At 46.0% G+C, this 13,283-nt stretch overlaps 1 protein-coding gene across 22 annotated transcripts in view; it reads left to right on the top strand.

Annotated features, from left to right (window-relative positions):
* Positions 1-13,283, top strand: part of FBRSL1 (fibrosin like 1) — a 515,953-nt gene that overhangs the window by 413,461 nt on the left and 89,209 nt on the right. For 17 of the 22 annotated variants that reach the window (XM_084538835.1, XM_084538855.1, XM_084538854.1 and 14 more), the window contains one exon: positions 4,712-4,765. The exons of the other annotated variants lie outside the window; for them this stretch is intronic. In XM_084538835.1, the coding sequence (XP_084394961.1) occupies positions 4,712-4,765 (54 nt within the window). The remainder of the gene's footprint in view (positions 1-4,711; positions 4,766-13,283) is intronic. 22 annotated transcript variants of the gene reach the window in all.

A 13,283-nucleotide genomic window follows, 5' to 3' on the forward strand; every position in this document is an offset into this window, starting at 1 on the left:
TGTATTTAACACCACGGTAAAACATGAAGGGCTCATGCTCTGTCCTAGGCTTCATGGCATTGTTAGTGCTTATCTGCTGAAGGTCCTAAAGCAAAGCAAATCTCAAGCTTTTGTGGTGTAAACACAGATTCTCTCGTCCTCCTCCTGTCAGTGAAAGTGAAATACCCAGCAATGCATGGATGTGATCTCGTGGATTTCATTAACCCAGGTGGCTGGAGACGTGCTTCCAGAGTCCCCGTGCTCTCCCTGGGACTGCCTCAGAGCTGACTTTGAGCTGGAGAAGAAAGCGCCTGTTAAAAATTACTGAAGTCTGTCCTTACAATTTTAGTAGCAGTTGCCTGCACCAGGAAAACAATTAATTTCCCCACACCTGCCCTTCCCACTTCAGCATTTTTTACGTTCAGAGCCCAGCGAGAGCTTTCAGCCTTCAGGACCTGAGCACGGAGCTACCTGGCAGCGCCTGCTCCCGCGCGGACCGCGAGGTGTGAAAACCAACAGAGGGAAGGGGTGAAAAACCTTCACACCTCTGTCACTGCTGGGGAATTTGCCTAATTTGAGCTGCTCATTTGCAATCTGTGTGCCGGTGATTCTGGTAACGTTTCAGATGGCTTGTCCAGCTTTTTTTCCCCCGGAGTTACAAATGTGCTGCGGCTTTGCCGAGTGCTTGCAGCGGGCTTCAGCAGCTGCCACCAGCCGAGGTGGTGCAGTGACCCCTGATGGCGGCTCTGGTAACTGAGGCCGCGTTGCTCCAACTATTTTTAGGAAGTTAAAGGTGCAATGGCTGTTTTGAAGTCCAGGCCCCCTATTTCAGCTTTTCATTGATAATATTTTGTAGTATTTTGTATGCCACCGTGTGGCTGCTGGGGCACACTGCAGTTACCGAGGTACGGCTCGGTTTCTCGGGACAGTCGGGGTCTGAGGGGTGTCTGGGTGCTTTTATTTCGGCTCAGCTCAGTGCCAGTGCCCAGTTCTGGTTCAGCAGGCTGCGAGATGCCCAGGGTTGGAAACGTGCCCCAGAGCGGTGGCAGCGTGCTGCGAACCCCCGTGGGGCTCCCTGGGTTTGTGGCAGGGCTTGGCTGTCAGGAAGGTGGAAGGCAGCGCTGGGATGAAGTGCTGAGAGACTGCATAAAGGAACTCGGTGTTTGTGTCCAGTGGAAAAGGTCAGCATCAAAGAAAATGGAAGTACTTTGATACTGGTGGAAGGGCTCGATGGCAGCTGGTGATGCTAGGGCAGTGATCTTCCTTGCTGCCCTGTCTCGTTCCCCCCAGAGCTTCACAGGTGCCTGTGTTGTCCATCTCCTGGGCACGTCACGGCTCAAGAGCTTCCCTTGAGGTAGCCACGGATGCTGGCTTGTCCCAACTTCAGCTTGGACGTGGGACAGTCGGTTCCTCACAACACCCATTTGACTTTCCCAGCTGCACCAAAAGGGCTGAAGCTAAATAAAAGGTGTTGTTCTGATGCTGTAAAGATAAGCCTTGCTTTCTGGTGGGTGGGAAGTGAGGAGCTGGAGTTCACGTGAAGGCACCATTTCAGGGTGGCTGCTTGTGGTGTTACCAGAGATACTTCTGGCTTGCCTGTAAAGTGGGATTTAAAAAATACATACTTTGAAAGCACTTAGCCTAGCTGATATTCATGTGGAAAATGTAGTTACTTTGCAGGGCAATCTGTAACAAGTCTCTTCATCTGCAATTAAAGCAAGCAGGGCGAGTTGTTTGCCATGTTTTCTGGGAGGGAGGATGGCATCTGTACATGGATGCTGTTATGCAGTAGTTGCTATACCAAAGGAAAATCAGCAACATGATGGGTATAAACCTTTTTTTTATTCTTTCCCCTGTGCAATAATCAACAATGAGAAATGTTTATGCTGTTAAGATCCTTGCTCCAGAGTTGTTGGGTGTAAAGCTCCAGTGTAGTCTGCCTTCAAAATGGTTGGAAATCCTTCCTAACTATCTCTGTAACGCATACCTTGTATCTCCCCGGATGATTGGCTCTCTAGCAAAGCCTTCCGTAGAGGGTGTACTGTAATCCTTTTATGTTACTCCTTCAGTGCAGATTACGCAGCAAGAAATAATTAGGAGATTAATTTTCACCTGTCACTGCCAATAATAGATAACCTTGATACAGTGACAGGGCTAGGAATTTGGGGAATGGAAAAGCGTTTAACCCTGTAGCGATTGCTGCGGGGACCAGGCAGAAAATGGTTGCCAGAACATGACCTCCCTGCTTGCTGTCGGGAAGGCGAAGGGATGTGCTCGTCTCTCAGCCTCCTCGTCTGCTGCCAGCGCTGTGCCGTACCCCGAGCGTGCTGGGCGAGACCCGCTCTGTGCCGCACGCGCCTCGTGCTAATCAGCCAGGAGCAGACGTCAGAGACCTTTGTAGCCCAGTCTTTTAATTCAAATGCGGTTCTGTTGCTTTTCATGATTTCAATTCCCAACCTGGCTGGCGTTCCTAGGCTGCTAGGGAAAGGAACAAACTAATGAAGATGGCTTCATTAGGCAGCGTGCAATTTCGCCTTCGCCTCTCTGCAACAAATGCAGCTGAAAAAACATCCCAGAAGTAGCTGTGCTTCTGGTCTTCAGAGAAAGCGGGGCTGAGGTGTTTCTGCTCCCTATCAAAATTAATTACTAGCTCACATCAGGTGAGCTTAAAAATGTAGTCTGTGCTGTAAGGCAGTGAAGGTAAATGGAAAGGGAAAAAAGCTACCCTTCCCCCTCTGCTGCTGTTTTAGTTTTTTCCTTTTGTGCTGAAGTTTAAATCTACAATCTGTTGAAAATGTAATGGGAAACCAGCCTACAGAAAATGCCATTATTCATATCATCCTGAGCTCATTTATTTTATCTGCAATAGTAATGATAAGACAGGCTGCTTGGCAATGCTGATAAGCTGAGAAATATCTTAGAGCTATTTGTAAAAGTTAAAGCAGATCTTGGTACTGAGAGATAGGGAAACTGATGAGCCTTTGGGCAATCTGCAGAGCTGAAAGCTAATAAAGATTTTAATAGGAAGGCCTCATTAGGATTAGGGAGAAGATCTATTATCTGGGATTTACACAACACAAATGGTGGGGCAACTTTAATTTTTGGTTTTTTGTTCATTAAATACTATTGCTGAACGTGAAGCCTTTTAACTGCGATTGGGATCTCTTTGTACGAGCAAGGAACCATCGCCAGCTGTTGGCTGAGCAAAGGCAGAAGGGCAGGTTGTGTGGGAATGCGTTCGCCACACGAGTGATGGCAGAGAACCGTCGTGTTCGGGGGCTGGTCACTTCTTGCAGGTGCAGCAATAAAGCTGTTTGCAGGTGTCCGGGTGGGAGCTGGTAGCTGCCGTGTGCCTTTTGTGCTGAGAATGGTATTTCTAATCTTCGGGCCCTGAAGAACATCGTCAGGAAGAAGTTGGCTCATTGCTGTTGTGCTGATGCTCTTGGCGGTGAGGCTGAAGCAGCATCACTGGGTGGTCAGCTCGTCTGCCCCGGTGGGGTGCCCACTCTGGGTCTCACACTGGTGGCTGTCCTATTTGTGATCGTACAGACAAAACCAGTTTGGTGCAGGAGCTGCGTCCAGTGCAGCTGGAGTTGGGATGGTAGGAGTACCAGGCCACCAGTGAGCTGAGTGGTTCCCTACCCTCAGTTTTATGACAGGACTGACTTGAGCACCGTTTGCATTCTCACGCTGGAGTTGTACAAAACATTCACGTTTTGAGGACCCTTGATGTGTGCGAACACACATAGCACGGTACATACAGTGCACATGAGATGCTGAAAGAGCATTAGTTTGCCCAGGGTTTACAGATGTATTTCATATTCGTTCTCAAAGACCATGTGAGCCGTTTTTTTGTGGTTGAACTGGATTGTAAAGCAGGAGGAGAAGCCACGCTGGGACGGACGTTCTTTGGTTTGCTTCTGAGGTCCAAGCCCTGTTGTAACCTGATTCTGCTAACCCACTTTTGCGCACAGCTGAGGAAATGAAGTTGAACCTCTCATGAAGATGAAGGGTTTGGTTAGGTGATGTCCATGCTGTTTATGCAGCACATGTGTGATCTCAGCAGTGCTTGGATGCTGTCCACGGGCAAAGGCGGGTATCTTCCTTGCATGGAGCACTGTGGGTTACAGGAGCCTCAGCATCTGCTCCACTCTCATAGCACAGACCAGCTCCTCTCCTGCTGCTGATCAAATAACTCTAGCGGTAACTACATTGCTCCATGGAAGAGTAGTGTTTGGGAAGTGTTCTTGTATTTTCAGTTGTCTGTAGCATGATGTAGTAGCTGAAAACCAAAAGGGAGTGCAGCACCATGAGCAAAAAAGCAGTGTATTCCAGCCTGTCCGTCAGGATACAGTGGTTTCAACCCATGGTTTCACAGGGTCTGCAGGAGAAGTTATAATGATAGATGCAAATCCAAACACTCCATCTTCCCTGGGCACAAGGAATACAGGTGGCATCCCCCTGGTGCCCTCAGCAGCGTGAAGGCAGGCAGGGCTGGGAGGACAGCACCCAGCACCTACTACTGAGGACGAATGTACGTTTCCCACACTTGGCTGCTGTCTGTTCATTGCTGCTCGTTGGTAACAAAGCACAGTTGATGTCAGCAAACCCGCATGGCCTTGTAAAGAACTAGCGCTATTTGCACGTAACATGTTGCTCCAGCAAGGCTGCCATTTGAGACGTTTCTAATATTTACGTTTGATATGAATGAAACTTTTTGTTTTGTCTGTAGACCTCAACGGAACTGGAGCTGACTCGTATCAGGAGTGCCTTGATAACAAGCAAGGTATGAGATCAAGTCTCTCCAACACGGGCACTTGGGACTGATTTAGCTTGATTTCTTGCAGCTGAATTGGTTGCTGTCTCTGTCTCTTGCTCTCTGTCTCCCCTTTTTTGCTTTTTTTTTCTTTTGCTGTCTCCAAGCCAATTCACTGTTAGCAGTTCCATGTCAGTTAACCCGTTAGCAGGGTCTCATTACGCATTTGTGCTAAGCCTTCTCATTTCTAGCACCCCAATTTTTCTTGTTACTCAGGGAGAAAGTGGGTAGATTGTAAAGCAACAAGTAGCATGTGCACTCACTTGCAGTTGTTTTCTTCCTTGCCCAGCTAAGCAGAAGAGTTGAGTTAAGGGAAGGCACGTGCTAGGCTGGGTTACCTAAATGCCAGACATCCTGTGATAATTTGTGTGCTGACATACTCATTCAGACTCGTCCAGCCTGCTGTCTTCTCCTGTGGCAAAGTTGATAAGAACTGGAAAAGCCTCTTGTGGTTTACCAGGGAGTGGTGAGGGCGGGGGAGGAATCTGTTGGCCTCTTGCTCAGGGCTTGGAAAGAAGAGGCACAGCAGTAGAAATGAAAAATTGTAGGAGTATCTCAGAAGCAGGACCCAACAGCGAGGTCACTGATTCTGTGTTTGGACAAAGTGTTGGCGCATGGTGTTCTCCTCAAATGTCCTCTGTGAGAGCTGCCATCAGGAGTGCTACTCCATCACCATAACCATGCCAAGTTGAACCTTCTGTTAATCAGAAAAAACAAGCACCCGTCAGTCCAGAATTTCATTCGCTGTAGGCTACAGCAGAGATAAGGGGGGAAGACTTATCCTAACCAGGTTATAGGCATCAGTTACGTGCCAGGCTTCTGTGCTGCAGTTGATCTGTGACAGTAGCTAAAATGATCATTTGCTGAAATTCTGACCCTTCTTGCATAATTTTATGAAGTAATACCTAGAAACACAAAAAAAAACTCTCTCAATCTTGTTGCTTTGTCGGGTTTAATTTTCCACCAGTGTCTTCACTGTCAGTATCCATCAATCAGTGTTACGTGTGCTTCAAGTCAAGCTGCTGTGAAGTGCATCCCCTCCAGCTGCTGTTGGTTTTGGGGTGGGGTTATTTGGGGCTTGTGGATTTTTGCTTCTTAAAAAAAAAAAAAGTTGTCTCAGGTGACTTTTGCACTCATCTTTTTTCACTCTTTTCTCTACCAATTGTAGCTAATACCTAACCATTGCTATGCTTTCATTTCAGAAGTTACAGCTGGGAGATTAATATGTAAGAACTGTAATCAGTAATGGCTTCTTGATTAGATTAAGTTTAAAAGTCTTCCAGACCAGTGTAATTCAGGATGCTCTGCAGAAAGATAGATAGGCTGTTTTTCAGGAGAGTGTTTTTTTCTTCCATTGAAGTGTTTCTGGTTGGCTGGGGGGATTTGTTCCATTTGACACTTTGTAGAAAGTAACCGAGTTCCAGCTTTTTTAAAAAAATCCAGCATTCTCACTTTTTGAAACCAGTTGCAGCCCCTTTGATGTCCTTGTTACCCTGGCTTATCTGACAGCTGGTATTAAACGGTGTGACACCCATCACTTTCATTTGTATGTCTATACCATAGATTTTTCTTTTCTTTTCTTTTCCTTTTTTTTTTTTTTGCAGTTTCTTTTGACATCACTGTTAACCTTTGAACAAGCTGTATCATTATAAGCATTTCCATTTCAGCATGAATTGGCTCTGGTTTGGGTAATTTACCATGTCTATGCTACATCATCGTGTTTAAATCAGAAACCTTTAAGAATTGAGGTTTTAAAGGTAAAAGTATGCACAGCAACTTGTAGTCAGTCTCTCACTGTCTGACGTGCATTATATTTTGTGAGCATGGAGTAGATTTGAATCTGCCATTTGCAAGAATTTACAGAATGTAAAATATATAGCTGGCGGTGGGCCCATGATTCTGGTTGCTTTCTGTTAGGTTCGGAACAAAACAATGCCAATGGTTGAGAGTAGCAGTGGCTCTTTAAGAGTATTAAATCTTCAAGCCATGTGAAATGCAATTGCCATGGCTTTTTTTATAACAGCATGCTTGTCTCCTAGAAATTATGCTATAATGAGGTTTGGTTTATATATTTTACCCTTTTCCTCATTAAAGTGCTATCTCTCAGAAGAAGCGCTTTGTGTCTTGAAATACTGCGCGGTTAAAATGAAGGCAGGTTTATAAGGATTTAATGTACTTGGGAGCCAAGGTTTTGCAGCTTTATGGCAAAGATGTTTTAACAAAGGACTTTATGGTAAGGGTGTGCTGTATTTTAGGCAGGCAGTTGTTCAGGAGAAGATTTTCAGTGTGAGCACGTCACGGCAGCAAGGAGAAATTCTGAGGGAAGCAGGCCTCTGATATCTCGCCGTGGTCTTAGCTAATGTTAGGTCGTAATTTGTAGCAATTTCAAGCCCTGATTACTTTATCTCTTGGCTCAAAGACAAGAGCGTTGCATTACATCATGTGACACCACAATTGGGTAATTTGGGTTTCTCGTTTTAGTGCTCAAAGACGGGGTACTGGAGAGCAGGCCTGCATCAGCCACAGGTGGGATTCGGAGCTTCTCAGGACAAAACCTGTTCTGTTCTTTATTCAGACTTTTATCTCCAACATTGTGTTAGAAGCATGTCCTAAAAGCAAGACTTTCTGAGCTTTTTGGTGGTTTGGAAGTGAGGAGGACAGCAGTTGGGAGCAGTTACCTCTCCACGCTCAGTTGGAAAGCGTGTCCTGGACCTGTCTGCTTCGCTGGGGTACACTTAATGCCCTGTGGTTTCCTGATAGCCGGGGGTTCTGCCACAGAAAACAGGTATAAAATTACAACCAGGCACATTCGTCTCTGGAGCTTCTCAATAAGAACTCACTGTTAAATAAAAACTTATGTTTTAAAGGTTAGGCAATGAAAAGCGCTTAGCTAGGGCCTCGGAGGCAGCCAGGAGCGTCAGGAGATGTAACCTCACATCCTTGGCACGGTGTGTGGAGCATCGGTCTTGCTTGGATTACACTGGGACTTTGAATCTGAATATTTTAGGTCATCATCTGTAGCACCTGATCTCACCCCTGGGGAACTGTGGATTATGTTGCTTCAGAGGTCTTCTCTCAATCCCCCTGCCCTCGGGTGGGGGTGACGATGGGCACTCTGCTTGCTCAGCTCTGGCTTTCCCAAGCAGAGCTACTGGTCCCTGCGGGGTGAACCTGATACCTTTCACCTTCCCAACTTCCTCCTTCCTGCGGAGTAGCATCGTTCTGTATTATTTCCCCACAGATCAATTAGTTGATGTTTTTCCAAGACAAATGTGTTTTCATTTTCCTGATGGCGATATTGACGTCCTTATTCTCTTTGTATGTCTTCTCCGGTATTTTACACCACCTCCTGAATTCAGTGCCACTTACTGATTCTGTTAGCTCACCTCTAGAGGGAGTACAGATGTAATTGGGAGCACCTTTGGGGGGCAAGGACAGAGGGTGGTTAGCCCTGACACTGATCAAAGCTTGGTTGCAGTCGAGGCAGGAGCGGTGCCTACATCCCAAGGTCGTGGGGGTCTGGGTGCTCATACCTCGGTTTGTGCAGTGGGAGGATGTCAGGCCTCGTTACAGGGACAGGGTGTCTGTAGGATCAGGCTTGGTTTTGAAATGGTGGCTGTCAGCTGAAGGCTTCCCTCCTTGTTACCAGTCCTGTGGGCCATGCAGGCCCCGCGTGCGTTGTCCTGTTAGCCTCAATGCAGCCGGCCTTGTCTGTGAGGGAGCAGGCAGAACGTGAATGCCTGACCTGACTGCTTGCAGTTCAGGCAGGCTGTCACCAGGCACCTGAACTCCCGGTTGTTGAATGTGCCTGGGTGGGAAAAGAGGACAGATAAAATGCATACTTGGGCCAAAACTCTAAGAATTTGGAAAACTGCTTGTGTAGCTGGCATAACTCTAGCTGTTGGTGGAAAGGGGCTCTTTGCTGGAAAGCAACAGCTAAAAATGCAGTATTTTTGTGGTCTCTGTAGGGGTCTGTTGAGGCACCTTCCCCTGGTCTCAAGGCCATACCTCGTGTTAAATAGCGGTGTGATGAATGAGGCTGCCAAGGTTCAGGGGCACCTTATAGAAGATGTTATGTGGGAGAAATTCTGACCTATTGCAATTCTTGGATCCCTTTTGAAACCTAGCAAGATCGCTTTCAGGATGGCAAATATGAATTATGGGGTAGATAAATAGAAACGGCAGACCGGCATGGCTGGATTGAAAAGTGTGGTCAAAACACTTCTGTCACTGAAGATGCTATTTCCATTAAATGTTTTGAGATTTAATATTGATTTCAGTGAAATTACCCTTGAAAACAGATTTCCTCCGAACCTTTATTTTTATATGTTTGTTTTGGAACTACTTTAGGAGGCGGAAAAATGAAACTTTCACTTCAAACAGTTTTTATGTTTTGAAATTGGCTTTTCTTACTGCATGAATAGTTTTTAAAATATTATTTATTATTTGTATTCCAGTCGTGCCTATGCACTCCAGTTATGGGCTAAAAACCTCATTTTGTTAACCACAACGCAGACCGGGGTAAGGGGGAAGGGATCAGTTTCTGCCCGAAAAAGCTTTGGTTTAGTATTTCTGACTGGGACCGCACTGATTGCTAGTGCCTATTTAAAAAAAAAAAAAAAACTTCTCATTTTACAATATGTTGGCTGCCTTTTTGTTTAAAAAAAGTATAAATACATCGGCAGATTTTCCACGAAAACACATATGCTTTCTTCCTGATGAGCATGATGACGCACTGAGAATCCTTGCGAGAGGCCTTGAATCTCCTTCAAGTAGAGGATAGCACTGAGGTTGAAATTGAAATTTTAAATAACTCTCTTCATTAAAAAAGATGCTGGTGGGGCCTTGTTAGCGGAAGAATTGCCATTTTCTGACTAATTTTTTTTTTTTTTTGTCAGCATGGGAACAAAGAAAGAAAGGAGGAGGCAGAATAAAAGCCTGTGTGAGTGTATGTACAGAGGCTGCAGCTCTCTAAACTGGTAATGGTATCTGGAAGGAGTCCAGGCTGTTGTAAATATGAACTTTTGTCAATATTCCCCAAGCTTCTTTGGACTCTAGGGTGGGCTTTATTAGCTGAAGGTCACACCATTGTGCTGTCTCCCTCTCCTGAGACCTCTGATACCTTCCTGAAAGGACAGCCCATTATCCCTGGGCTTAGAAGCCAGCTTTCTCTTCAGTGGCGCTGAGGCTGATAAGCTTAAGAGGCATATTTCATCCCCCCACTGCTGCTTTCAGGAGACAAACAGTGTTTATCGTGCCTGATTAATTCCAATTGAACAAAAAAATAAAATGGGAGGCATGTGTGTGTGCACGCGCGCAGGCACACCGAGCTGACATTTTTTAGGCTGGCCTTGCATAACGTCAACTCATCGCCTGGCCGCGGTCAGCCCCACGCGTTGCTGCCTCTTTGTTTTTTCGAGGCGCTGTGTCCAAGGATTGATTTAGTAACATGAGAGGATCCTGGGCTGCGATCCGTTTAAAGAGAAAGGGATAGAAAGGGGGCCAGGGTAGCAGCAGCCTGAGCGCTGAGGTTGGAATCGATTTGTGACAATTAGGCATTACGGGCTGCGAGAGCGGGACCACCCGCCGGGAGAGTGGCTTTCCATCACCTGGGTAAGATGAATGGCCCAGGCAGAGAGAAGGGCAGGGATTTTGCACTCGCCTACCTGGGAGGAATCGCAAACACGCTGTATCTGGCTTCTGTATCTTGCAGTCCTGTTCATCACAGCTAAATCCCTTAGCTGGGAATTACGTGCAAGAAGATTGGAAGATAAAAATGCTCATTGCTTCTGCTGCTTTGTTTTCTCCATTTCTCTTTCTGGATCTGACTTAAAATGTGCCTAAAAGCATCTTGCTGATTTTCTGGTTGCTAGCATTTCAGTAAAAATGTCTTTGCATGTGGCTGCTGGGTTCTGAGGGTTACTTTACTCCTTGTCCTGAGAGTTGGAGTATGGAATAGATAACAATGAGTAAGGTGTGCAGTGAATAACATCTCGTTCCTCTTAACACTGCTCGAGATCCCTAAAATGCCCCAGGAGCCTGCCCCCATGGCTGGAGGCTTGCCTGGTGTGCTCCTCAGTGCCACCGCCAAGCTCAGCAAGGCACCTCTCCTGCCTGTGCCTGCGCTTTTCCGAGTGGAAAATGAGAATAGTGGCACCACATCCCTATTCACTGGATGGCCGTGTAGCTCGTAGATCTGGTGTTTTACAAAGGGCTCTGTATTTCCTTTATTTTTTCTGTAGTTGCTGAGGTTGAGGAGTAAAAGGAAATCACACTTGGCTGAAAGGAGCCTCTTGGTTTCTTGACCAGAGGAGTCAGTATTTCAGTCCCTGACGCTAACTTTCCCAGCCTCTTAAAGTAAAACCATTTGAGAGCAGTGACGTGCAGTTTGCTTTGTGTTTGCATCGAACCCGACGGTCAGAACCGGGGCCACATTTCACTGCAGTGCCCCACAGCACGGCCCCGACGCGGGTGAGGGGCTCCCCACTCTGCCCACCCACTGCAGAGGAGCCGCGCCGCACCGAGGCGGTTTCACGTCCTTTGCCTCGGACCTTTGTCTTGCTCACCTCGTGGGCCATGTTGAAACCACGCTCCTGGTGCTCAGGTTGCAACTAACTTCATTTCCTTCGCCAAAACAGACAGACAGAGATGGAACAATATTAAAATAATTTTACAAAACCATGTTTGCTGTTTGCCAGTGAGAACCATGTTTGAAGATGGATTTTGCTAATATGGCTCCAATGTTAGTGTAAACAGGGTCTAATGGGAAAGGCTGTAAAATAATAGGGCTATTGGTCATCTTCAGGGAAAAAGGAATTTCCATAAGGCCTTTTAAACTGGAATAGATCAGAAGCTTCGGCTGACCAAACACAATCAGAATTTCCGTTGCAAAATGTATGTAGTAACGTGAAATGGGAGCAGTGGGCCTCTAATGTTGCTTTTTCTTCAAAGGTAAATTGCACAAGCCTGCGTGAATTGGCAGCACCTACTTTTGTTTTGTGGATTGGGTTAAGCTGGTAATACTTCACAGAATACAGTTGTTTCGTATGATTACCTTCTTAAATGTACCACAGACTCCTTTTTAAGGGTAAAGTAGATTTGGGGAAGAAGATGACTGAGAAGGCTCAGGGAAAGGTTCAGAGGCAGTGGATGTGGCTCGTTATCCAGCTCGGTTAACATGGTGGAAAGTTTTTTATTAGTCCAGTGGTGCCCTGTAGGCTGCAGCAGAACTCATACTTGCTTGGACCTGACTTTGGTGATAAGTGAAATGTTAATATGCACTTGGCAGAGCATTCCCTTAATTTCCCTTAAAAAGAATGGGTCAGAAATGATCTCATCAGACAAGGTGCCTTTGGGCTACGGCCCACCATTAGCTATATCCTAGAAAATATTTATTTACTCAGCGTGGAGGGATTATTTCCCTTTCCTTCTCTGAATCTGGCTGCAGTAGCTGTGAGCAGAAGAGCTTTCCACCTTCTGTATTGCAGGAAGCATTTTAGCTCTTGTTGAAATATGACCCTCCCTTTCTTTATTAAAATTGGGAACCACTTTCTCACATGGCAAAGTGATAATAAAGACTGAAATTGGATCTATAACTTCATGAAAAGAAAGATTATTTTTTTTAAAGACAAATCATGCATGGTAATACCTCCATTGTACTCTTGCTGTGTTCTTTGTGTTGCTTAACTCCCCGCGAACAAAGAACCCATAACTGGAATTGTAAAAATAATCCAGGCGTTTAAGTCAAAACTCAAAAGGTCCTTGGGAATCTTATGCAAAGGTATGCCTTTGAAATGTTGGTTTATGAGTTGTCTGAACAGGTTTGAACATCCTTGCCCTGAGGAAATCCACGGGAATTTTGCCACGGGCTGCAGCGGGGTCAGGGTTTCACGCTTGGAACTTTGTGCACAGAGGCCATTGAGCAGAGCCCTCTTCCGGTCCGAGGCAGCCTGACTGCCTCCTCGCAAGCAGGCAGGAGATTTTCTAGCTGGTTGCACTTGTGTAGTCTAGTTATGGGAATTGCTTTTGGTCCCCCATCTTTGTCACTTACTTAAACAAACATGGAAACTGGAAACATTCACTTGTTCAAGCTTCAGTAGCGTGTGCCTCCTCGAGACCTCCTGTTAGTGATCTAGAACTGAAACTGGTTGGGAAAGTGATTTTAAGCTAAGGTTCAGCCCCTTTTAAATGAAACCATCTGGACAGAGAGGTGAGAAATTCTATTCCCTGTTGCCATTCAGACATCTGAACCCAGCTAGTCTGAAGTTCCAGGGAACCATTCTCTCAGCTTGAGAGCATGAACACAGATCAGTATGAAGGTTGTATAACAAATTGAAGCAATGTGTACTTCCCCAGCTTGCTGCATAATCAGGTTCTTTTGGAAGCTTACTTCTATCCAGGGTCAAAGTCACTAGGAGATGAAGGTACTTAAGTGAATAGTGCGGTAAGTAGCCCAGTATTTGGGTGCAGATTCAGCTAAAACGGCTGG

This window comes from Aythya ferina, assembly GCF_964211825.1.
Source record: "Aythya ferina genome assembly, chromosome: 17".
NCBI classification, from domain to species: domain Eukaryota; kingdom Metazoa; phylum Chordata; class Aves; order Anseriformes; family Anatidae; genus Aythya; species Aythya ferina.